The following is a 23,581-nucleotide window of genomic DNA, read 5'->3' on the forward strand; positions in this document are numbered from 1 at the left end:
GGTTGAAGGAACTACCTATAAGTTATCATGGGGTGTCAAAAGGTCCTGAGGGCTTTTACCAGTGAAGGAAGGGATAATAGCCCCGTCGAGATTAAGACAGTGAGAAAGCTATGAGACAGTTACAAGAAGATCTGTCAGCAGGAGGATTTCACAGGTGAGACAACCGGCAGAAACATTGATTGTGATGAGAATGCAGGAGGGCCTCTAGTGGTTGGTACAAGATGGTGGGGGGTGGGGAGTGGGGCAGAGATCCCGTGGCTATTTCTTCCAGTGGACTGAACTAAAAGATCCGTGGCAGGTTCCTGACCAGTACGGCTCAGTTGGTTGGGCGATGTTCCTCAAAGCGAGAAAGGTCACCGATTACGTTCGATCTGAGCACATGCCTGGGTTGTGAGTTCTGTTCGTGGTAGAGCACTCGTGAGAGACGGCAGATCCATATCTCTCACATCCATGTTTCTCTCTTACTCCCTTCCCCCTCTCTAAAAAATAAAAGTCTTTTTTAAAAATAAAATGACACTGGCAGTCCTTTTTTAAAAAATAAAAGGATTCTGAGGCAAGGGAGTTATCCTTGTGCTCACAGGGTCTTAGCTGCTGGCTGTAGAACCCTATGGGGTGATGGCGTTCACGATGGTCTAGGAAAGTGATTTTCGATCTTTTTCATCTCATTGCACAAATAAACTACTTGCTAAAATTCTATGGCACACCAAAAATATCTTTTTCCCCATCTGACAAAAGAATAGGTATAGTTTTGATTCATTCACACAGACAGGTATTGTGTTGGCTGTCGTCATTTTTTAGACAATCTAAGGGAAAAGAGGTCAGTGCCCCGGACTAAATAGTCAGGTATTGCATCTTTTAAACATTCTTGCGGCACACGGGTTGAAAATCGCTGCTTTAGGGCGAGTGCCACGCTGGATCCTGGGCCCAGGCGGAGCGGAAAGCTCTGGGACCAGCCGCCACCCCCTGCGCTCCGCCCCCCCCCCGGCCCGGGCCTGGGCCCGGCCTTAGCCTTGGCGCAGCCACTTCCGGCGTCGTTGCTGGTGCGTGTGGGGTCTCGGACCTCGGGAAGGATAACTGAGCAGCGTGTTCCGCGGCCATGGAGCAGGACGACCCGGCCGAGGCGCTGACCGAGTTGCGTGAGCGGCGACTGGGTCCGTTTGAACTGCTGCAGGTGGCGGCAGGCTCGGGCCTGGCCGCCTACGCCGTGTGGGCGCTCCTACTGCAGCCCGGCTTCCGCCGGGTGCCGCTGCGGCTACAGGTGAGGGCGCCGGGCCTTCGGAGGGACCACTCAGGGCAGATCGACGCAGAGTAGCTGCCTGCGGCGGTGAGGGCCCCGGGCTCCGACCAGTGGGCGGGGCCAAGTCTGGGGGCGGGGCCCAAACTGAAGCTCCGAGACCCGTAATGGTGGAGCCGGGAAAGTGCTGCATTTAAGCGCCAGCCTGGTTGTGGGCTGGGACTTGTTTCAGGTGGGGTAGAGCAACCCATTCAAAGAAAGGAGCCCAGGTGGCAGGTTCTGTCCTGCGACCAGTGAGATTTAGGTTTGGGATCAGAGATGTGAAGAGCCTGAGTGGCTCATGGACTCCAGCCCTCCAAGCCACGTCTCCGTGCCCAGGTGCCCTATGTTGGGGCAAGTGTGAGGCAGGTGGAGCATACGTTATCGCTGCTGCGAGGCCGTTCTGGAAAGCTGGTGGACCTGGGCTCTGGAGATGGCAGGATTGTAAGTAGAGGGATTGGGGGGGTTGGACCTTCCTCACAACGCACCTCTCCACCTTCGGGTTCTGATACTGGTGGTGCCCGCAGGTACTGGCGGCCCACAGATGCGGTCTCCGTCCAGCTGTGGGCTATGAGCTAAACCCGTGGCTGGTGGGGCTGGCAAGGCTGTATGCCTGGAGGGCAGGCTGTGCTGGCAGCGTCTGCTACCACCGTGAGGACCTCTGGAAGGTAACCTGGGGAGTCCTGTACCTCTACAGATACCACACTTGATCTCCACTCTTCCAGTTCTGACTTGGCTACCTTGCTGAGAGCCCCAGATGCCCCTCCCTCCTGGGTGGGCTGGGGGCAGACACTCAGAAGTTGAGGTAACCCCATGCCTGTCAGAACACTTTCAGGGCTGGAGTGCCGTCCCCTACTGGGGTGACCTTTTCTTCCCACAGGTGAGCCTGAGGGACTGCCACAATGTGTCTGTGTTCCTGGCCCCCAGTGTGGTAGGTCTGGGGGTTGCCAGGCCCAGGGGGAGCTGGGAGGGGACAGCTGTGTTCTGCCCGGCCCACCCTACTCTCCTGCTCTCTCCTACAGCTCCCACTGCTGGAGAAAAAGCTGCAGGCAGAACTGCCTGAGGGGGCCCGTGTGGTGTCAGGACGCTTCCCCCTCCCCACCTGGCAGCCTGTGGCTGTGGTTGGTGAGGGCGTGGACCGTGTCTGGGCCTATGACATCCATAGTGGTGGGCCAGCTGGTCAGGCTGCCCCTGCACCCAGTTCTGCCTCGGTCCCTAGAGCCCCTGATCCTCAGGCTGGCTGACCATGTGGACACAATAAAGACACAGTGGGCTCCACCCTGACTCATTGTGTGGAGGGTTGGGTCACAGGACTTCCCAAGGTGGGGCTGTTGGGGGGATTCCATGCTGGCTGGGAGGAGCTGTGCTCCAAGTTTATCTGACGACCGGCTAGCGGCTGCGGGTCCTGGGGCGCTGAGGCTTGGCTGGAGGCATGGCCCCCACTTTCTGGGTGTCTCCTGAACCCACCATCTTCCTTAGCCTCAGGATCTCCTTCTTGTACCTGCTCGGAGGGACTAAGTTTAGTCCCCTGCCTGGCTGTGAACAGACCCTGCCTCTGGTGTTCGGGGCCCGTCCCCATCCCACTTTTCCCAGAGCGTACCTTCCTAAGTGCTGGTCCACATACTCCTGAAGCTCAGAAAGTTGCTCCTCAGCCTTGGTGGCTCGGACTAGCAGTTGTGCCCGCTCCCGTTCCAGCTCTGCCTGGCATGGAGGGGCATAAGCCATGAGCCAGGACAGAGTATGAAGAAGCATCCCTGGCCAGGCCTTGACCACACTCTACCTGAGTGCCACGGTAGAAGTTCTGGAGCTTTTGGTAGATCTGGGCCCAGGATGCAGCTTCCAGGCTCCTGCGAGCCAAGAGGGGGGTAGACAAGGGCTGGTGTAGTCTTGGGAGCTGACTAGTGACCCTGCTCAAGTAGAGGCACCTAGATCCTCAAGGCACCTAGATCCCCTGCTGGGGGCAAGTTTAGGACAGCACAGGCCCACCCTGCCAGCATGGGAGCCATCTGTGCATGGGGGGCAGGGCAGCCAGGCCAAAAGAGCCCACTGGCCATGTCCAGGGACAATTAAGCCACAGCCCAGCTTGGAAAGTGACTCCAGTGTTTTTACGGATGCTGATGGAGGGCCTTCCCCTGTGTTGGGGGTTCATTTCCCAAAACCCCGGGAGACGGGCCCGCATAAGTCCCTGCTCACTGCACAGCTGGAAGCATGGAGGCCCAGGGGTGAGGGCCATGAGGGGCACCGGGTAGCCTGCTGCTGCCCTGTCCTGTGGGGTCAACTGGAACATCTTTTCTAGGGCTTTCCCTAACCCATTCAAGGTCAACCCCTCTCCTGTCACCCCATGCATTTGGTTTTTCTGTGACTATTAGTGTCTCCCATACAGGCTGAGACCTGAGGGCACAGACCTACCACCTTGTTCACTGCTGCAACCAGAACCCCACCCCGCAGTGCAGAGTTGGTAGGATAAATGAGTTACCCCCTTGCAGGTTGCCCCCACACCCACATCAGGGCACTCACTGTGGCTCTGATGTGCTCCCCGGGGAGGCTTCATCAGGTCCTTTCTGTGGGAACAAGAGCAGCATCCTGAGGCCTCTGGAATAAGGCTGCATGATAGGGATTCTCAGTCAGCTGAACAAGGTGGGCTGCCCACGTGCCCTGGGGGTGGGGGCTCTGCGTAGCCGAGGATGGGCCCCCGCTGGGTTCTGGGCTGTGTGCCCCAAGGCCAGTGTGGGGCAGTGGGGAGGGCTGACCTGGACTTGGAGCTTCTGGAACTGTGTCTCCAGCCTTGCCTGATCCTTCCGAAGGTGGCCAGGCTCAGTGACCAGGGGCAGGGGCAGTGGCTCCAGGTCTGAGGTGGCCGCATCAGAGGTAGCCTTGGGGATCCCAGGTGCCCCATGTGGGTCCACCAGCACCTGCTGCACACTGAAACACATAGGAGGTCATGTAGAGCCACTCTGCCCCATATTCACATCTCAGGGGAGGGGCCTACCTGTGGGCACCTAGCAGCTCCTCATGTCTCCGGCTCACATCTGCCAGGCGCTTGCAGTAGATGCGAGCAGCCCGGGCCAGCTGTTGCTCACGGCTGTGGTGTGCTGCTCGGATGTCCTCCAGAGTGGTCTCCAGGAATGTCTGAAGGGCTCCTCCAGCTGTTGGTACCTGGTTTGCACCATCTGCATACTCCTGGAGGAGGTGGGGTGGGGCCTGGGCTTGGTAGGGTCCATACCGCTCCCCTCTAGCTCTATGGAGGCCCTGCAGTTCAGCAGTGGAGGCCCAGGGAGCCCCTGAAGCAGCCCAGCAAACCCAGGCCAGGCTTGGGCTTCCCCGGACCCAGGGCCCACCCACCCACAATAGGCCCACACTGCCCAGGGCTCACCACCAGGGCTCGGGCACAGCGCTGCAGCCGGACAGTGTACTCCTCATTCAGCCTCTTGAGTTGCAGCTGTAGCCGGCTGTTTTCGGCCTCGGCCTGGCGTAGTTGGCCCTGGCAGGTGGACAACCCCTGGGGAACGGAGGCAGCCCTGAATCTATACTCCTTGAGGTAGACCTCTGCTAAGTTTGTAGGACCCCTTCCCCTGGGTCTCAAAGTGGGTACGGCTGGGCCTCACCACAGCTTGTGCAGCCAGTCGCTGCCCAGCTATTCTGACCTCCTCTTGGGCTCCCTGCAGCTGCTGGCCCAGGGCTGACCTGCAGACATGGATGTGAGGCTCAGTCAGCCTCAGGGTAGGGGACTCCCTCTGCCCCTTGGGAAGAGCTGCTCCGTGCAATGTGACAGGTAAGGTGGCCACTCACACGTGCCTCTCCAGTGCTTGCTGCCTGGTCCTATGCTGCTCCAGCACCCACTTCACTTCTCCTTGTAGCTGCAGATTACACAGGACTGGCTGGATGAGACTCCAAGCTCTGGGTCCCCTGCACTGCCCCACCCATCCTTGGGCTGAGAGAAACCTGGACAGACCCCTGGGTGAGGTGGCTGTATACTCACGTCATTTCCTAGCTTCTGCAGCTCATTTTCAGGGGGCTGGGAGTCCTCAGGCTTTGCCTGTATGGGAGAGTGGGTCCTAGCCTCACTGTACCCCTGCTGCATCCCTATTTGGCTCCCACCCAACCAGGCCCTCCACACACTCAAGTGGTGACCTGCAGGATGCGGTGGTTGCCATGTCCCTGACCCTTGGCCTTTTGCTCAAGCTCCTGTGCAAATGCCTGGAGGTGCTCTGGACCAGCCTCTGCTGAGGCTGCATGGTCTCCATGCAGCTCCAGCTCCAGCACCCGGCTCTCCAGCCGCAGGACCTGTGGGTGACCAGGGTGAGCAGGTATGCCTGCCTGCTGGGCCAAATCAACATCCACTTGGGCATACACGCACCCCCCCCCCCCAACAGCACTGGTCCTGTGTATGCACCCCCCAACCCTCTCAGGCTGGCACATGTGGGCGCACATCAGCACCCACCTCACTCTTCAGCTCAAAGATTTCAGCCTCGTGCTGCACCTGCAGACGATGCGTTGTGATCTGCATGTCAACCAGCTCCTTGGAGATCTGTGGGTGGCCAGGGTGAGAAGTGGTACCTGTATGATCCTGTGGGTACGCTGCCTCCTAGCTCCTTAGGGCTCCCACACTCACCTGCAGTCGCTGCTCCTCACTCAGCTCTAGATCTGATGGAAGCTCTGTCTTAAGACTGGTGGCCCAGGCTGGGGCATCTCCAGGGACTCCTGGCAGCCAGTCCTCAGCCAGGGGTAGAACCTGGGGAGGAACCACCACCCATCCCCAGGTGGGTCTCAGGCCTTGGTTGTGGCCTCCACTCCTGTGGAGCTAGAGCCATCCACTCCCACACACCCAGCATAGCAGAGGTGGGGAAACCAGGCCCATAGCCAAGATTAGGGTCAGGACACGGGTACTTGCACCCCTCCTGGCCCCTGAGGGGGTCAGGGAGGACCCCCAACCCCATGAAAGAAGCAGCAGTGTCCTGGGAGGACTCACATTCTCAATGGCCTGAGATGGGACCCCTAGCTTGGGGCCTGGGGCTGCTATGTGCTCCATAGGTAAAGGGAATTGTGGCTGCCAGGAGCCCAGTGCAGCCTTGCTTACTGGTCTGTTGCTGCGACAAGGTGTCTTGTGTTGCCAAGGTCCCTGTTGGTCGCCAGGAGTCTCCTGCCTACCAACACACACACACACACACACACACACACACACACATGGGCAGACAGGGTGTTCAGTGGTTGGAGAGGTGGGAGGAACTCTCAGTGATCCATTTTTTTCCCTGGCTTCAGTTTCCTCACCTGAGAAATGCAGACGTTCCATTTATCTGGGGCTCGGATGAAAGAAACCAGGGGTGCTTGAAAACGCCCAGTCTGGGCAGCTGTGGGACAGTGCTCACGAAAAGGACCTTCCTCTGCCGTTCCTGTTACCCTACAATATGGGGTCGCATATTCATTAGAAGCCTTTTGTGTGCCTTCCGGGGGTGGCTGAGCGCTGGGATGGGCAGACGGTAAACGAACAAATTGGACAGATCCCCGCATCCCCTAGTCTGAGGGAAGGAGCTCCCTGCTAGGAGCAAAGCCGGATGGTGTGGGGCCTGTTCGCAGCGGCAGAGCTGAACAGTGTGCTCTGTCTAGGTCCCGTGAGCAGTGCCGAAGTCCGCCTCTGTCAGGCGCCCCTCCTGCCGTCCACAAGCTGGCTGATGCAGCCGGAGAGGGTTAAGTGGGCGGCGGGGGAAGGGAGCTGGGATCCCACAGCCCATGGAGGTGTCGGGAGGGCGGGGCAAGCCTCCATAGGGGCGGGGCCCGTTGGAGGAGGCGTGGCTCGCCAGGTCCCAGATTTAGGCTGGGGTGGGGCTGGGGAGAAGGTGTGGCAGAGATGACAAACTGGGGGCGTGGCCCAAGAGGCGCAGGGTCTGCAGCGAGAAGTGGCGTGACCAAGGGCAAGAGTCCACAGCTGTGGGTCAGCTTGAACCTGGCGTGAGGGATTCCACCCGGGCCCTCCCAGGAATCCCTGGGGCAGGGAGCAGGTCTCCTGTTCTGGCCCCTAGTGTGTGCTATGCTTGTGGAGCTGACCCATACAGTGCACAACCCTGCCTAAATTTGGGAGAGGGAAGCCCCACCCTGAGGAAGCCAGAAAGGCTGTGGGCCTGTTTTGGAGGAGGCACGGGGTGGCTGAGCTCTGCGACGCTGAACGTCAAGGTCATCCCTGTGCTTGAGGACAACTACATGTACCTAGTCATCAAGGAGCACACGTGGATGCCTGTGGCCAAGGACATGACGATGCCCAAGAGGGTGAGGGCAGGAGGTGGGCCCAGGCATCTTGGGCAGCAACTGGCCAGACAGTGCCCCTTCAAAGAGGCTCCCCGCCTGACCACCCACCCTGGCTGGAGCAGAGCCTTCCTCTGCTCTCTAATCTGTGGCTGTTTTGCATTTAGGTTTCCTCGATAGTACCTTGGGTCTCCCCTGGGGTTAAGACCACTCTTACCTTCTTTTTTCCTTATTCTGGTACCTAACTGTTCCATACACTCTGGGAGCTTAGTAATTAATTGCTGGACCTTCCCCCCATACAGCATAACGGCCTGCCTGGGGGACTGTGCATGCCAGACCTTGAGCCCCAATATGGGCTAGGGGCACCTGGAGCATTTGCAACTCCTTAACTCCCATTCCTCTCAGCAGCTGGAGATTGTGGGCTGGAAGGGGGTATCATTGACCACCATACTGACCATTCACCATCACGGTTGAGTGTGGTTGGGGTGGGCTGAGGCTCAAGGGTGTTGGTCTCACTCCACCCTAGCCACTGTGTGATTCTGCTCCCACCTGTCTGCAGGGACCAAGAGCAAGGACATGCAGAGATGGAGTTATCTGTGGCCTGGGCTGGTGCTGGATGCCAATGAACACATCTGTGCGCTGACCCACAGACTGGAACATGGTAAGAAGTTCCCCATGAGCACGTGCCTTGGAGGGCCAGAAGGGTGCCGGGTCTGCCTACCTAACCCACCCACCTGCCCATCTGTGGCAGTTTGGTGCCATCCTGTGTGCTGCCTTCTGAGGCCCAGCCAACCTCCAGCCACCTGAGCTACTTCCTGTGGGAAGACAAGTATCTCCGACCTGCCTGTCCTCTTCTCCAATACAGGTGCCCTGCATCCACCTGCTCCAGCTTCTCTGACCCATCTCCCTCCAACTGGCACCTAGAGAGAACGGCTCAGCAGATGTACCAGAGCCTGGCAGAGACCCTGGGCACCCCTGCCCCAAGAGAGTGAGTGGCCTGTCCCCTCTCCTTTCTTGGGGTCTAGCCTCCTAGCACAACCCACAGGCTGTGCACCTAACTTGTGCCAGGAGGACAGGGCAGACTAGGTGTGGTGATGGGTGCACAGGATGGTGCTGGGGACTGGGGATGGGCCTGGACAGGCCAGCCAGGGTGAGTGCCCGTCCCCTATCTGCCTGTGGCAGTGTTGTGTCCCCCACATGCCTCCTTTCTCCAGAAGGTGTTATTTTTTGAAAACTTTTTTCTTTTTTTGATTCTAGAGAGAGGGGGAGGAAGAGAGGAACACTGAACACTGCACGCACCCTGACTGGGGACCAAACCCGAAACCCAGGCATGTGCTCTGACTGGGAATTGAACCCATAACCTTTTGGTTTGCAGGACGACACCCAACTGAACTGCCCCGGCCAGGTGTCCCGTGGCTATGAGCACACACTGGCAACCTTGAGTCTGTGGGGCCCTGCAATGTCCACATGAAGGCAAAGCTGTCAGGAGCCAAGGCACAGCCACTTCTCCCCTCCCAGTGGTGAGAGCTGGAGGGTGGTGGGGATCCAGCAGCAGCTCTGCAGGGGCATTCAGCTCTGACTGGCCCAGGGTGACCAGACCTGGCTTAGCCTGGGGTATCCTGGCCAGCGGAGGCTCCCATTGGTGTGCGGAGGGTTTGGGGCCTTGGACAGGGAGTGGGGCAGCCTGTAGGACCGGCTCATGAGTGGTTGCCCTCAAGGGCCAGCCTGGAGCTGAGGCAGGTTGGCTGGTGCTCTCAGACAAGGCCATAGCAAGGACCTGCAGTTATACTCGAAGAGGGGTGGGTATGACATGCCCACAGTGCCATCCCCTCTGGGGGAAGAGCTCCTCCACGACCCTTTTCAGAGGCTGGTGTGAGGCAGGCTAGGAGTGTATGGCAAGGCCTGAGCCAGTGTGCCCTGGGAGGTCCTGTGCTCTCCCCAGGGGCTGCCCCTCAGAGCCGGCTGACTCAGCCAGCCCACAGTTTGTGGGGACTCCCCGGCAGTCATTTGGACATGGAGGGAGGTGTTGGGGGACCCATGTTATCAGGCTGACTGGCATTGGGGAGAAGCTGCTCAATAAGTGTCTTCTGCCAGCACCTGCCCAGTAGTTCCCTTTGAGCTGCCACAGCACCCCCTCTCCCGGCAGAGGAGCCTGCGAGCAGATGCACTGGGAAGGTGGCCTCGGCTGAGGTCCTGAAGATGTGCTGTAAGGAGCAGGCAGGCTTTGACCAGCAGGCTGAACCATGGCAGCCGCAGTCCCAGGCCCTCTTGGTGATGCAGAGGGGTGGCCCTGAACACACCGTGATCAAAGTGAGTCCCTCGTGGACCTGCTGTAGAGCCAGGTAGTAGGTCCCAGCCCCACCCAACTGGCTGCCCGGCCTTGGAGGGTGGGCACTGTGGTACTTCCTGGTGGTGGGCCCGTGGGTCCCTCTCTGCGGTGCACTTAAGCCCTAAGACCTGAGTGTTTGGGGGAAAAGTCTAGCAAAGTGCACTGGGCTGTTGACCTTTAAAGCTTTGAAAGGCCCTTTTCATTGTTGGCAGAAGCTTTTAGAGTGACGCTGTTTTCAGAGGGAGGCCCGTTTATTACAGTCGGAGCTCAGTAGGAGTGGGCCTGACAGGCAGGGCCCATCTTCTCTGCCTCCCTTCCTCGCCCTGGTAAGTGGGGGTCCAGTTGTGAAGAACTGAGGCTCTCTGGCCCCGGAGGCCACAGCTTTCTCAACACAAACACCTGGTTCCAGTGGAACCACCAGGTGGAGTGGGCACCGTGTCCCCAGCACGGGTGTCACAAGCTGTGCACCCCTCCCTGCCAGGGTCCTTGGCCACCAAGTGCAGTAGGGCTCCCCATGCTGGGCTGTGCGCTGGACCAGCCAAGTGGGTCCGGCTTATCTCTACCCCAGCTTCAGGAAGAATCTAGAACTGGGGGAGAACCCCAGTTTCCCTCATGGGACTGGCTGAAACTGCCACACACTTGGGTCACCACAACCAGGAAGAGCAAGGGCACCGCTCGTGGACGTGGGCCTGTGGCAAGGTCCCAGCACCCGGTGGAAACGCTGGCCTGCACCGGGGGGTCCGGGCGAGCGCAGGCTGGACGTCACCTCCACAGGCTGTAGGCCCAGAGGCCTGTCTCCGTGTGGGTTCTAGCACATCCTCGCAGCTCCCCTCGCATTTTAGAGGTGAACCCCGGGGTCTTGGGGTCCTGGCGGTGGCTATGGTGAGCACTCCTACCACCTGATGCTGAGGCCGGAGCTGGCCTTCTCCACCGCGTGGTAGCTTGTGTGCAACAGAGAGCCCGTCTGCTCCGAGCCCTCGCCATGCAGCCAGTGCTGGTACAGCTCCCGGACTCCGGGCACGTCCTCTGGCGCCTCCGTCCTGACCATGCTGTACAGCCTCTCCACGTGCTGGAAAAGCTCCTTGCCGGGCATCTCAGGGGCCTTGAGCTGGCCTCCGCCATTCAAGCAACCTGTGGCAGAGCAGGATGAGTGAGGGCATGGTCATGGGAAGGGCATTCACATGCCAGTATACCCCTCCTGCCCTTCAGGATGTTCCCAGAAGGGGCCCCTGTACCGTCTGTGCAGAGTGTGCCTGTTAGGAATACCTGAGGGGCAGGCCATGACCTCCACATAGTGGTAAGGGCAGCGCCCTCGCTTGAGCTTCTGCACCAGGTTCTGGATGTTTCGAAAGCCATAGGCTGCAGCAAAGTGCAGCAGGACGCGGCCCTCCCTCTCCAGCGTCACCTCCTGGAAATCCTTGTTCCTGGAGGGCAGAGACAGCGCTTGTCCCCACCCCCACAGCTGCGGCTGCCGACCTTACCAGCTCCCTGGGGGAGGGCAGTGACGGGAGGGAGGGAGGGAGGGCAGAAAGCTGAATTCTACAAGTTGGCAGGTGACTCCACCCCCAGGCTCGGTGTCCTGGTTTGTACAATGGCAACCCCACTCCCCAAGAATGGCTGTGCAGGTCAGAGCCCTCACCTCCCTCTGTGGGACAGGAGGTCCCAGTGGGACCTCCTGTACTGGGCACACCACCCTGCCACCACTAGCCCCTTGGGGTTCTGGACTGCTGTGGTATGGGCAGGGGTCACTGACCTCTACAATGGGAAGACCAAGGCCCAGAGAGCCCATTCAGGCAAGCTGGAGAAGGGGACCAGCCCCTATCCAGGACCTTGGGATCTGTGCCACACCAGCGCACTGTCTTTCACCACACCCACATCGGCAAGGAGACCCAGGGCTTACGATGCTCCCAACTGCAGCCTTTCCCACTGACTGACCTCAGGGGTCTGTAGGTGACCTTATCTACGTGGATTCCAAAGAGCTCTTGGGCTGCATGCCGGAACACGTGCTCCAGGTAGCCCCCGGAGCCTCCACCTCTATGGCTGGTGGGCTCCTGGGCAGACATGCTGCTGTACCTGGGGAAGAGAGTAAGGCCCTAGGTGGCAGTGGGGCTGTTACCTGCTGAGGCTTCCAGGTGGCCTCTGTCTCTCATGGTTGAGTGGTAAGGAGTCATGGACCCCTGGGAGCTTTGTTGGTGTATCAAGAGGTGGGAGAGGACTGTCCCCTTCCATTGAGTCACCTGTACCTGGTGACCTCAGATCTATATCAAGTTGGGGTCAGCTTCAATGATGACTGCCTCTGTGGACACTGAGACAGACCCCCAGGGCAGGTGTGGAACCCACCAGAAGGAAGCTCTGGTGGGAGGAGGTAGGGAGAGGGACATTGCCCATCACTGTGTGCTGCGGCTACCTGCTAGGACACCTGTGACCCCAGTATCGAGAGGGCCCTGATACCCCATGCAGGTTCCTCCCTTCTACTGCGCAGGCAGTGACTTACAGACTGTCCAGGGGGGCTGGCTCCAGTTCTGCTAATGAGACTCCTTCTTCTTCCAGCAGCTTGAAGACCTCTCCTGTGGTGGAACCACAGCAGATGCTTGTGAGCTGGGATCTCAGCAAAAACCGAGAATGTCACAGGACACCGTTATCTGCCTGCCTCACAGCCTGTAATTTGGTACTTGAGGCCCGATGTCCACTCCCTGGCTTGTGGGCAGAGGACAAACCCGACCACAGGGGTGAGAGGGAAGGTCCACTTCGGAAGACATCAGGGGAGCTGCCGTGCTGCCCTGGGACCACACCCACCCCACGGTGACTTGGCAGGGTCCAACGACCTGTTCCCAGGCTCTCCCACAACAGTGCGCCATCACATCTGGGCACGTGCTCATGCATGGAGCCCTTCCTCTGACTCAGCTCTCCAGCATTTACTTTTCTAGTTTTTTTTTTTTAAGCATTTGGAGATTCTGTGGGGCTGCTCCACTCAGAAATGGGGAAACCGACGTGAGCCAGAAGGGCTGACAAAACTCTCCACCCATCCCCTTACAGACTATTTTGGAACAAACACTAATGCTGAGGGCGCCGTGTGCTTCGGGTCCCTGAGACTAGACAGCTGCAAATGCCAACCAGGCTCTGTGGGAGGGCCCCTGCCTTGCTCCAAGCCCCGAGGCACTCTGCACAGGGGATGGCCGCTCCGGCCAGAGCTGTGCCCTGGCTGAGGGGACCCCAGCTGGAGGTGCAGGGACTCAGGGTGGCAGGACCCACACCTGTTGTGATGACACAGTCCACGTCTCGAGTCTGGTGTTCCTGGCGGAAAAAGTCCGGTCTGGATGCCTCCAGCTTTTTGTCATAGCAGGGCATCACCGTCACGTGGTAGATCTTGTCAGGGGTCACATGCTGCACAGAGAGATGTGGAAACATGGAGTCACTGCCTGGTCCCAGCAGTAAAGGGGTCCCATTAGGGTGACACAGGTTGACGTTGCAGGCATGGCCTGAAACAGCCAGGGAGTGACATGAGTCTGTCAGTGGGTTCTGGGACACTGCAGGTCTTGGCTCATCTTTCAAGACAATGCCACTGAATCATTCAGGGTTGGACTGTCCCTGTTACCTGCTGCTGGGAGAAGAAGTCCTTGACCAGGGAGCCCATGACCTGCTGTGGGGACCTGGCGGTGCTAATGTAGGGGATGATGGCGCTCCCGTGGGTCTTCTCTGCATAGCAGATCCAGCCTAAAGCCAACACAGAACAAATGGGGGTGGCTCATAAGTCACCTCTCACTGTTGGCTGTGACATGACATTCTGGGGGCGGACCGATTTGTACAAGGAGTCCCTCCCACTAAAGAACATCTCCCCTCTGTTATTTCTAGCACCCATGTGATTACTGTCTTGGGGACCTGAAGTGACTACAGGTGACTCTCAGAGTAGCTCCTTCTGCTAAAGGAACCATCCTAGGCTGGCAGAACCCTCCTCGCCCCCACCCAGCATTCCCACTACCCACGTCCAGCTAACGTGCTGTCAGCATGTGCGCATACCTGGGCAGGCGGAAGTCAGCACAGGCAGGGCGTGCTTGGAGTCGGCCTGTGCTCGGAATCGCCGCACAAACTCTCGCTGGCTCTCCAGGAGACTGAAGTTCCTTGAGAAGGCGGTATCGAACACATAGTGCGCCCCTGGAAGGCAAGCACCCCTCTGAGCCCCATGAAGGATGGCCAAAGCGTGAGGTGCTGCTGAGCATGCCGCCGGCAGCAGGGGCCTTGCCTTGCACAGTGGCCACGGAAAGCATGCTGTTCTAGTGTCACAGGACACGCTGATGCTGTGGACAGCCTATGCTGCTCGCTGCCTGGGAGACTTGCGTGTGACAACTGGCTTCATTTGCCTAGGACTTTGGTCTGCGCTGGGCTCACCCCACGTCCTCCCCACACACATTCAACCTGAGCCGGGCCTGGGAAACGTGCCTTGATAATGGTAATTCAGAAGCAATACAAAAAGTGGGGGAATCTGAGACATGGGAGACTGCAAAGTCAGGCTTTTTCCTAATGGTACTGCTTCCAAACATCAAGCAAAAACTTCAAGCTGAAGTCAAACTCAAAATAGAGTTTCTGACATGTTTAAGTTCCGTGACTCGGAGGTGTGAAGAGCCCTCCCCACCCCACCCCGCCAGTGCCCCCGCATTCCGCCCTGCAGCTCGCACCCAAAATTCCTCACCTACCTAGTTTTTTAAAGAACGCAGTCAACTTCCTGGCAGTGTCTGTAGGATTCAGCTGAAATCTCACAGCCAGGGATGCTCTGGACTGGGGCGAGACGGAAATGACAACCAGCCTCTGCTGACCAGGCGCCACTGTCTGCAAAGCAAAGGATGCACTGCTCACTGTGCATTTCACACGGATTCCCAGTGGGCCAGGACTGGCGAGAGCAGCCTCAGCTCCATCAGGGTGTCTGTCATCTTTGTGTACGTAGGACCCGAAGTTTAGGGTCTAATACTTCACTGTTGAAATACTGATGAGTAACTCTCTGAGAGCCCATGGACTAGACTTAAAAATGCAGGGGCAGGGGGGGTCTCTGGAGATGCAGGACAAACAGCACCGGGGAGGAGCTGCCCCCGACAGCATGGATGAAGGTTGCTGCAGCTGATGTTGTGTTATAGTGGAGTCTCGAAGACTGCCCGCTGCTTACCTTGTTGGCATCTAGAATCTTCCGCAGCTCCTCATGGCTCTGCTGAGTGATGAGCACGGTCTCTGCCGAGGTGACACAGCCACTGCATGCCAGGCAGTCATCCAATGAGATTCTGGCCTTCTCTAGCTTCTGCGTCCCTCCGTCCTGGAAGCACAAGAACCTGGTCAGCAGAGGGCCTGTCCGCATGAGGAAACCGAGCTCTCAGGATAACGGGACCCTACGGGACCCTATGCAACACCACAGCCAACACGGCAGTTGGCTGGCTTTGTGTGCGGCTAAATTGTCAAAGGTTACATATTCCAGGAGTACTCACACATATTCTAGAATTAAATAGCACCATCAAATTCTGACTTTGGTACAAACTCAGCTGGAGGCCTGTGACTCTCCACAGAGATCTGGAGGAGTCGCTGGTCCCCAGGCTGCACTCCTGGGGCTGTGAGGACAGAAAAATGCCAAAGGCAGGCTCTGAAAGGGGAAGAGAAAGGCAAGGGAGAGGAGGGAGGAAGAAGGACAGAGGGCAGAGGGAGGAGGTGGTGGAACCTGTGTCTGTGGGCTTTGCCCACCTGGCACTGGCCCCGGCACTGGCACTGGCACTGGCGTCAAGGAAGAACACAGCGGACAGCAATAAGTCAGACTCTGCCAAGCAGACAGAGCTTTGAGTTTGGGTCAAGCCTCCAGACTGAAACGCAGCGACTTTTCTTAGATGTAGATGATCCCAGCTGAGCCCCTTTACTCCTGCAAAAGCAGGAGTAATCTGAACCCAGGCCAGGTGAGCTACAGGGCTGACAATGTGATCAGAGGGCCGAGAAGACTGAAATTCCCAGCCAGGCTCACCAGGCCTGCCCTCTTCACAAAACCACACAATTTGAGCTGAGTAGCTATTTGATTTCCCGCCAAGTGAGGCAATGCTGCTCTGGACAGCGGGGCACACTGGCACCCCTGCCTCAGTTGGGTCCCTTCATTCGTGGGACCCCTCCTGAGGTGTCTCTTCCCTAAAAAGGACCCAGTACCCCGTGCTGCGACAGGCTTGGGTGGGAGCCCTATTGTGCTGCTGGCTCACCCTCCTGCACCAAGCGAATAGCCAGCTCTCTCCCTGTAAATTCTTGGTCCATACCGTCTGTCCCCACCAGGAGTCACCCTGGGGCTCTTCCCCCTACTTATAAGGGGTTCCTGGGCCAGGGACAGTCCATGGGATGACACAGATGTGCTTGAAAGTCCAAATGGCAGATAGGTGGGGTGAATTTTAACACCATTAGTTCAGGATTTTGTCATGGCTAATTATACCCTAAGTAGGTATTCACTAAGAACAAGCAGTCTGAACTGGAAAATTTAACGCAATTAGAACTCAGAAACGGAGACAGGGAAAGATGGGAACCACCATTTCTGCAAAAAGGGCCTCCTGTGCAGAACAAATCAAGCTCCATGTTCAGCTTCTATTGTGTCCGGCCCCTCCTGTACCTGCTCTCTCAGGCTTCCTGAAAGTCAGTGAGTTTGACCCGTGACAGAGGGCTAGCAGACGTGGAAGGTCTCACGGCCACTGCACTTGTGACTGGACAGAACGGTGAAAGGACTTTCAGATCACCTGAGCTGGAACCTACCTGACTGACTTGGAAGTAACTCCCATCATCTTCGATGTGGATCTTCGCCACGCCACTTCCCAGCTTCTTATCTATCTTCACAGGCTTGATGCAGTCCTATACCAGGAAGACACCCCAAACCAGGCCTGAGTGGGCAGAGTATCCTAAAGAAGGGGGGTGGCCTGCTTACACCCTGGGCACATATCCTGATACCCTGCTCACATTGAGGGTCGCTGCAGCTCAAAGTCATATGAAGACTGGTGCTGCCTTGGCTGGTGTGGCTTAGTTGGTTGGGTATCGTCTCGCAAACCAAAAGGTCTTAGGTTTAACTGCCAGTCAGGGCACATGCCTAGGTTGTGGGTTTGGTTCCCAGTAGGGGCGCATATAAGAGGCAACCTGTCGATGTTTCTCTTCTTCTCTCCCTTCCCCTCTCTCTAAAATCAGTAACCATGTCTTTAGGTGAGGATAAAAAAAGAAAGACTGGTGTTAACTGGGTCTGCATTCTAACCTGTCAGCACACACCTGCCAACTTTGACTTTTACCCTTCTTACTGTAAACAGGAGGCGTGGCCACCCCCCCAGAGAGCCAGTGGCCAGTGTTAATTGGCTACTGAGAGGAAGCCTAGGAGTTGGCAAGAATGCTTTGCTTGAACTTCACCTCCCTGCCTAGTGCCCCAGAAAGAAAGTTCATCTCTCTCCTCACCTTCCTTTCTGATTCATCATTACTAGGAGAACCTCATTGACCTTGGCCTTTCTAAACACGACCAGCCCCAGAAAGGCCTGGCAGGAGGCCTGTCCGAGCTCATCCCTGTTTAGGGGTGTTACACTCACCCTCTTCCTGGGACTCAACTATGGCCCTCGCAGCCCTGGGCCTGCACAACTGGAGGCAATTGATGGGCAGCTGCCTGACTCCTTTAGGAGCAAGCTCTGTCCTCCAGAAAGACAGCAACGCCAGTGGCCACACACCCTAACATTTACTGGGCAACCACGTGCGAGATTCCAACGGACCACCTTCCCTGCTCTGACAACTGGTATGGGATGTCTTGCCTGTTTACACGTTAGAAAAGGGCTCAGACAAGCTAGGCAGGGTCTTCCCAACCCCAATCCAGAGCCCACCACTATCCAGCTGATGACTCTGGCGGCAACTGCCTGGCATCCTCAGGCTTCCGTGTACCCATCCGTGAAGGGGGACACCGCGCTCCCCTAACCTGGTCGTCCTGAGGGCAACATAACTGGCTCCTACTTGTCTCATTAGGCTGTGTAGGATGGCAAACCTCCGACCCCAAACCCGTGGACTTGGCCTAGAGCACAGGAACCCAGTGGGGGCACCACCCTCCTGAAACTGGTTTCGGTTTTCCAGTTGGTAGGAAGCTGGCCAGAGGGCCGGAGGCCCTGGGGGCACAGGCCGGGGTTTCCGGGTCCCGATCCCATTTCTCAGGGGGACAAACTGAGACGGGATGGGGCTACCACTTCCTCTAAATCCCCACGCACGTATGCCGCCCACCCGGGCCGCCCCACCTGAGACGGCCCGATGAAGTCATCCAGGTCCGTCAGCTGCAGGGCCCCGCTGAAGGGCGACGCCATGGTGGCCACACTACCGTCCGGCACTGCGCGCGGGGATCGCCAAACAACGCAAAACCATTGGGTGGTTCTGCCACACTGCCGGAAAGCGCCCCCGCTAGGCGCATGCGCGTATGGCCCCCTGAGCGGGTGCCTGGAGGGCGCGCGCCCCCTGCCGCCGAACTCAATCCAGCTGTGGAGACGACTTCCTTACCCTACACCTTGTCCGCCTACCCGGCAGCGACTGAAGGGACCGCGTGGACACGAATGACGTCTCCCTCACTCACCCAGTGCTCACCCGCCAGCCAGGTGCACGGCCACGAGGTCTCCAACCCCGGGAGCTCATGGAGGCACGCTTCTGGTGTTCCTGCTCTCACAAACCACTGCAGCCCAAGAACCCAGAAGGGCTCCTGTCACACCAGGGCGCCAGTTACTGAAGAAAATGAAAGTGACAGCGATAGGGAGCGGTTCCTGGCAACTCTGCGGCTCACGCGTGGCTTCCACACCATCTTCTGTTATTTTTGGAGACCAGTCTGAGAAAACTCCATCTCCCTGTAAGATTTTAAAACCCGAAACAGCCGCTGTCAGGCTCAATCTTAAACCCCTTGTTAAATGTGTTAAGTACAGTTATACTCTTAATTAACACTTTTTGATAGGGCTTTTCAGAAAGTTGCAGTGGTCGAGTCTGGCCCGTCCCTGGGCCCCAGGTGGGCCCAGCCCTGTAGGTGCCCTGGCAGGTTCAGCCCCAGAATGTTGGTGGTAATCTGAAATTTCTGAGGGGCCAGCCTAGCTTGGGGGTCTGCTCTTGGGGTTCTTGCCCTGAGATCGATACTACCTGGTGACTCCCACACCTGCCTATGAGTCTACTGCATGGTCCAGGTGTAACAGGGTGCAGCCAAGAGTGGAGCCCCAAATAGGGATTTGTAATAGGGTCCAGAAGAGCTTGGAGATAATTGACTCCACACCACAGGGCCACACCTGCCCAGAATGCGGGCAGCTGTGGCCAATTATGAGAGGAGCCAGAAATGGGGCTACAGAGGAAGATTAGCGCTGGGATTTAAACAAAGGCACAGCAGCCATTGGGTGTCTCTCTTTCTGGGACCATGCGTCTGTTTAGGACTACACGGCTTTGGTGTCCTGGTTGGGACCACAAGGCTTTGGAAGTACTCCCTTTTGCCACATGGAGGGTGCTGGGAGGACTGTGCATTTGTGGGGAACTTTAGTTTGTGTTATTTCAAATGAATAATAAATTCCTTTCCTTTTCACGAATCTCTGGCATTGAGAGATGTCTTTCCTCTGGCGGTGGACATAACGAACCTGGGGGGTTCCTTTCGGGTAATAGTATATTGCCTCGGCTGCCCTTGGCCCCCCCTTTTGTACTGTAACACAGGGACCCGAGACCACCTGCTTGTGTGACCTCTTCAAGCCCTGCAGCCACTCCTCTTGGCTCCTAGGACAGAACTTTTCCCAGCAGCTGCCCCAGGTAGGCTTCCGGGCCACGCCCATCCTCCCTGTCCTGGCTGAGATACTTGAGCAAGGGCTGAGATGTGATTTCTGAAATCTGAACAGTCCCACTAATTATTACAACCAGTGGAGCCCAAGATAACCTTAGTTTCACTGAAATGTCACAGAGTGGGTTTGCAAAAGTTTGTGACAGTGACATGTGCTGTTGGGATTGGGGACAGTTAGGCAGGTGTGATGGAAAAGATTTACAGTGGAGGGGTCTTTGGCTTTGGCTGGGGAGCAGAGGGTGGTCTCCATTTGGGGTAGGGAGATAGTTCCCGCAACACTGGAGAGGAGGAGTTTAACAAGTAGGTGTGCAGGGTAGGTTTCAATATTTAAATGGGCAAATTGTTTAATATGTGAACTGATATTCTTTTTAAAAATGAAGGGGCCGGCCCTGGCTGGTGAGGCACAGTGGACTGAGCACCAGCTTGTGAACCAAAGGGTCTCTGGTTTGATTCCCAGTCAGGGCACATGCCTGGGTTTCAGGGCCAGGTGCCCATTAGGGGGCACACAAGAGGCAACCACACATTGATTGATGTTTTCCTTTCTTTTTCCTTCTCTTCTCTCTAAAAAAGTAAGTAAGTAAGCAAGTAAATAAATAAGGGGGTTAGACTCAACTTGGCTGCCCCAAGGTGACCCCAAGAGGCCACGGAGTAAGCACATCTGGTGTGCCTAGGCTAGACCTATTGGTCCCATAGGAGTGTCTGGGTGAGGGTGACTGTGTCCCTAGAGACCCTCAGGCTCTAGTGCCAACATTATGCCTCACCTCTGGTGTGCCTGCTCTCACATTTTGCAAATTGTTTCATCATCATCATTAGTGAGTATTTGCTGTGCACGTCTTCCCATGTGCAATAAGTTTGCACATGTGGTGGGGGGCAGGAACTCAGGGGCCAGCTGAGGACGCACAGAGGGGCCATGGCTCCTGTGGCCAGGCCAGCTGGCTGGTCTGTGCAGCTACCGTGACGCAGTGACTGTGTGTGTGCCCACTTACCTGAGCTGGAACAAGTGCAGAGCTTGGCCTCTGCTCTGGATGTGCCCACAGGTTTGCCCAACACAACCAGCTGACCCCTGGTGGGCGCAGGTGTGGTTCCCACCAAGCACGCAGAGCTGTCTATCCCCCAACTGGATGTCAGTTTCACTCTCCAAGGGGTTGGCCCTGTGTTAGTGTCCTGGAGCTGCTGTAACAGAGGACCACAGACTGGGGGTGGGGGGGTGGGGGGGTCAAAACAACAGAAACTTATTCTCTCAGTTCTGGGGCCCAGAAGTCTGAAAGGAAGGTGTGGGCAGGTTGGTGCCCCCTCCAGAGGCCCCAGGGAAGGCTCCTTCTCCTGTGTCCACCTTCTGTCATCTCCAGGTGGCCTGGGCTTGGGTAACATCACTGCAGCCTCTGCCTTCACTCTGGCCATAGAGCTCCTGTGTGTCCTCCCGTCTCTTGTAAGGACACTTGTCATTGGATGTAGGGCCCACCCTAACTCAGGATGACCTCATCTAGGCATTCTTTATTACATCTACAAAAAACTATTTTTTCCAAATAAGTTCCCGTTCATAGGTTCTGGTTGGACATATCACTTGAGGGGCCACATGCAGCCCACCGCAGCCACATGTCTATGTTTTCATGGGATCCTCAGGGGTTGGAGGACAGCTACATGATGGGACGCATCTCACCAGGTTGCAGCCCACCTCCCGAGGACTGGGCCAGCCCTCAGGGGACTGGTGGACAGAGGGGACACAGCTCAGGCCATCCCAGCGGCTCCGAGTCCCGTGGGCTGTGTTGCGCAGCCGGGGCTGGGTCAGCAGGTGTCTTTCTGGGGCAGCGAACCTGTGTGAAATGACACAGGATGGGAACAAGTGAAAGGCATTTTGTTTTTTCCAAAATAACTTTAAGTTTACCCTAAACATGGGATTTCAAAACATTTATTGCATGCTCCAGTGCTACTGTGTGGTGGGTCAAGGCTCCCGAAGACATTGGACAGAGTGGGGTTTGCTCCTCTCCTGCTCTGCATGGCTGAACTGTAGGAGGAGGGACGTGCATCCAGGGTGAGGCCCACAGGATCCACCGAGATACCCCTGCATCCGGCATAGGTGAGGGAGGGGCAGCCGGGGCCATGGGGGAGAAGGCTTCCTTCTGCTGTCCCCAGCACTGCAGGATAAGTTGCTGAGAACTGCCCATATTAAGTCTGGGGGCCCAGGAACTGCCAGGTGGGAGGAGTGGGGGTGGGCTGGATTCATGAGCTCCCACCTGTGGGGACACAGCCCCGTGGAATGGAGGATTGGTTTCTCAGAGGTCCGGCTCAGGCAACCCTCCGCACACAGGGCTGGCCTCCTACCCAGCTGGGTGGCTCTTGCCTTCCAAAAACACCCCCATGCTTTTCATAAACCAGGGGCTATTTAGTTTGTTAGTGTGGGTGGCCCTCTAGGGGTCTCCTTATGGTAAGGGGGTCTTCATACTCAGGTGTTCTGGGTAGATCAGCACTGATCCCTGCCCGTCTGGGTGGACGTAGTGATACAGCCTCCGGGCCTGTTTCTGCAAACCCTTCCACACGTCTCTGAGGGTTCTCCAGGCCCTGAGTACTGGGTGCAGGACGAGAGGTGAGAAAGCCACACAGCCCGCCCGTACCTGTGAGTCCCTGTGCCCGTCACTCTCAGAATCCGAGATAGAAAGTGGCCTGTCTCAGGAAAACATGTAAGCACTGGTGATTTGGCCCAAGCCTGAGCTGCTACTACCCAGCCCCTCACCCCCCACTTTATAAGCAAGATATGCATCCCAGACATGGTGTTTTGTCTGGGGAATTACCAAGGGCGATGAGCACACCATTAGTGCCATAATCAACACACAGCACCTTCCCACTGGGGCCGCCACATCTTGTCAACAGGTGTGATGGGGGCAACAGCCCTGGGAGGCCCCGCACAGACCGCAATTAGCGGCTAATGAGGAGGCTAGCACAGGGTGGAGGCAGGAGGGAAGGAAGCTCAGAGAGAGCTCAGCGGCCCGTCAGCGGCCCATCAGCGGCCCGTCAGCAGCCCTCCCTCTGCTCCCACCCGAGCAGGGCTACAGGAAGCAGCAGAAAGAGCAGGTCGTGGAGAGGGCCTCACTGTGCAGTGGGGACATTCAAGACCTTTGGGAGGACAGGTGCACTGCACGCCTGTCCTCAGGCATGTGAGGCTGGCTCTGTCCCGGCCCCTCGAGGCCCAGCAGGGGACACAGAGACCACAGCTCTGTGGGTACAGTGGACTGAGCAGTACCAGCGAGCAGGCTGAGAGAGGAAGCCCCCTTCTTTGCCTGACTATGTGCTGGAGGGAGAGTGCGGGAGGGTCCGGGGGCAGAGCAGCTCCCTGCTCTGTTGATGGGCCTCTGGGTTGCAGGCCTGGGCTGGCCAGGCTGCCTGGTCTGCTCTTTCAGGAGAGTGGACACACAGCTGGTGAGGCAGAGTCCAGTCACACATCGGCAGGCCTGTGCAGAGCAGCTCTCTCCGGGGGGCTTACTCAACTGCCTGTCTGGGATGAGTGGCAGCAGGCTAACTGTTTGGGGGCATTTCCCTCAGCCCACGGTGTCACAACATCATGGTCATGGCCACCATGTTGGAGCATCCAGGCTGGGCTCTCCAGTGGTCCCTGAGGTGCCACTGCACTCACACTTTGTGCTCAGCCCTTCGAGTCAACACGGGGACCATCTGGGCATCTGAGGAAGCATGTTCCTTGTGACAGAGTCGTGGGGTGGCTGGGTGGGGTCGGGGGCCCCATGGGAGCCCCCAGCTTCAGGGCCTCCCCTCAGGCCCAGGCAACTGGGAGCCCCTCGGTCCCAGGCAGCCTGGCTGGTTTTCTCTGACGTTTTTACTGCTCTGCGAAGGTCAGGCCTGGCCTGCTGCCAGTGAGAGGGTCACCCTGGCAATTGTGCACTTCAGCCCCCTGCAGCCTGGCCTCAGGAGCTCCCTGCCCGTGAGATCA

The 23,581-nt window shown here is 57.5% G+C and overlaps 4 protein-coding genes across 5 annotated transcripts; 2 read left to right on the plus strand and 2 right to left on the minus strand.

Annotated features, from left to right (window-relative positions):
- Positions 1–993: 993 nt before the first annotated feature.
- On the plus strand, positions 994–2,551 carry ANTKMT (adenine nucleotide translocase lysine methyltransferase). 2 transcript variants are annotated; one of them, XM_045849119.1, is made up of 5 exons: positions 994–1,258; positions 1,613–1,717; positions 1,801–1,941; positions 2,154–2,204; positions 2,296–2,551. In XM_045849119.1, the coding sequence occupies exons 1-5, from the start codon at positions 1,097–1,099 to the stop codon at positions 2,515–2,517; spliced, it is 681 nt and encodes a 226-aa protein (XP_045705075.1). In that variant the 5' UTR covers positions 994–1,096; the 3' UTR covers positions 2,518–2,551. The 2 variants fall into 2 exon arrangements, with proteins under 2 accessions (XP_045705075.1, XP_045705076.1); XM_045849120.1 differs by lacking the exon at positions 2,154–2,204.
- Positions 2,552–2,659: 108 nt separating this feature from the next.
- Positions 2,660–6,302, minus strand: CCDC78 (coiled-coil domain containing 78). Its single transcript, XM_045849118.1, has 12 exons — positions 6,243–6,302; positions 5,886–6,005; positions 5,715–5,801; positions 5,405–5,557; positions 5,253–5,309; positions 5,063–5,130; positions 4,879–4,957; positions 4,647–4,772; positions 4,263–4,453; positions 3,054–3,120; positions 2,874–2,974; positions 2,660–2,774 (listed from the first exon to the last, which is right to left on the minus strand). Exons 1-12 carry the CDS (start codon positions 6,300–6,302, stop codon positions 2,663–2,665), a joined length of 1,221 nt encoding a protein of 406 aa, XP_045705074.1. The 3' UTR covers positions 2,660–2,662.
- A 523-nt stretch (positions 6,303–6,825) lies between these two features.
- HAGHL (hydroxyacylglutathione hydrolase like) lies at positions 6,826–9,024 on the plus strand. Its single transcript, XM_045848826.1, has 6 exons — positions 6,826–6,907; positions 7,404–7,534; positions 7,916–7,979; positions 8,070–8,171; positions 8,376–8,498; positions 8,886–9,024. Exons 1-5 carry the CDS (start codon positions 6,826–6,828, stop codon positions 8,432–8,434), a joined length of 438 nt encoding a protein of 145 aa, XP_045704782.1. The 3' UTR covers positions 8,435–8,498; positions 8,886–9,024.
- Positions 9,025–10,071: 1,047 nt separating this feature from the next.
- On the minus strand, positions 10,072–18,244 carry CIAO3 (cytosolic iron-sulfur assembly component 3). Its single transcript, XM_045849262.1, has 11 exons — positions 18,089–18,244; positions 16,593–16,688; positions 14,995–15,138; positions 14,531–14,663; positions 13,857–13,991; positions 13,435–13,553; positions 13,094–13,223; positions 12,334–12,406; positions 11,775–11,912; positions 11,106–11,263; positions 10,072–10,970 (listed from the first exon to the last, which is right to left on the minus strand). The coding sequence occupies exons 1-11, from the start codon at positions 18,152–18,154 to the stop codon at positions 10,732–10,734; spliced, it is 1,431 nt and encodes a 476-aa protein (XP_045705218.1). The 5' UTR covers positions 18,155–18,244; the 3' UTR covers positions 10,072–10,731.
- Positions 18,245–23,581: the final 5,337 nt, after the last annotated feature.

Source organism: Phyllostomus hastatus, unplaced genomic scaffold (assembly GCF_019186645.2).
Source record: "Phyllostomus hastatus isolate PE091 unplaced genomic scaffold, TTU_PhHast_1.1 phas_contig_64, whole genome shotgun sequence".
In the NCBI taxonomy this organism is placed as follows: Eukaryota; Metazoa; Chordata; class Mammalia; order Chiroptera; family Phyllostomidae; genus Phyllostomus; species Phyllostomus hastatus.

Excerpts from the sequence above, each read along its gene's own strand:
- ANTKMT (XM_045849119.1), top strand. The coding sequence starts at position 1,097 with ATGGAGCAGGACGACCCGGCCGAGGCGCTGACCGAGTTGCGTGAGCGG. Across the intron at positions 1,942-2,153 it reads ACCGTGAGGACCTCTGGAAG|GTGAGCCTGAGGGACTGCCA; the intron begins GTAACCTGGGGA and ends TTCTTCCCACAG. Across the intron at positions 2,205-2,295 it reads TGTTCCTGGCCCCCAGTGTG|CTCCCACTGCTGGAGAAAAA; the intron begins GTAGGTCTGGGG and ends TCTCTCCTACAG.
- CCDC78 (XM_045849118.1), bottom strand. The coding sequence starts at position 6,302 with ATGGAGCACATAGCAGCCCCAGGCCCCAAGCTAGGGGTCCCATCTCAG. Across the intron at positions 5,310-5,404 it reads GCAACCACCGCATCCTGCAG|GCAAAGCCTGAGGACTCCCA; the intron begins GTCACCACTTGA and ends TCTCCCATACAG. Across the intron at positions 2,775-2,873 it reads GTGGACCAGCACTTAGGAAG|GTACAAGAAGGAGATCCTGA; the intron begins GTACGCTCTGGG and ends CCCTCCGAGCAG.
- HAGHL (XM_045848826.1), top strand. The coding sequence starts at position 6,826 with ATGGTGTGGGGCCTGTTCGCAGCGGCAGAGCTGAACAGTGTGCTCTGT. Across the intron at positions 7,535-7,915 it reads ACATGACGATGCCCAAGAGG|CAGCTGGAGATTGTGGGCTG; the intron begins GTGAGGGCAGGA and ends CATTCCTCTCAG. Across the intron at positions 7,980-8,069 it reads ACTGACCATTCACCATCACG|GGACCAAGAGCAAGGACATG; the intron begins GTTGAGTGTGGT and ends ACCTGTCTGCAG.
- CIAO3 (XM_045849262.1), bottom strand. The coding sequence starts at position 18,154 with ATGGCGTCGCCCTTCAGCGGGGCCCTGCAGCTGACGGACCTGGATGAC. Across the intron at positions 12,407-13,093 it reads GGACTGTGTCATCACAACAG|GAGAGGTCTTCAAGCTGCTG; the intron begins GTGTGGGTCCTG and ends GTTCCACCACAG. Across the intron at positions 10,971-11,105 it reads GGTCATGGCCTGCCCCTCAG|GTTGCTTGAATGGCGGAGGC; the intron begins GTATTCCTAACA and ends GCTCTGCCACAG.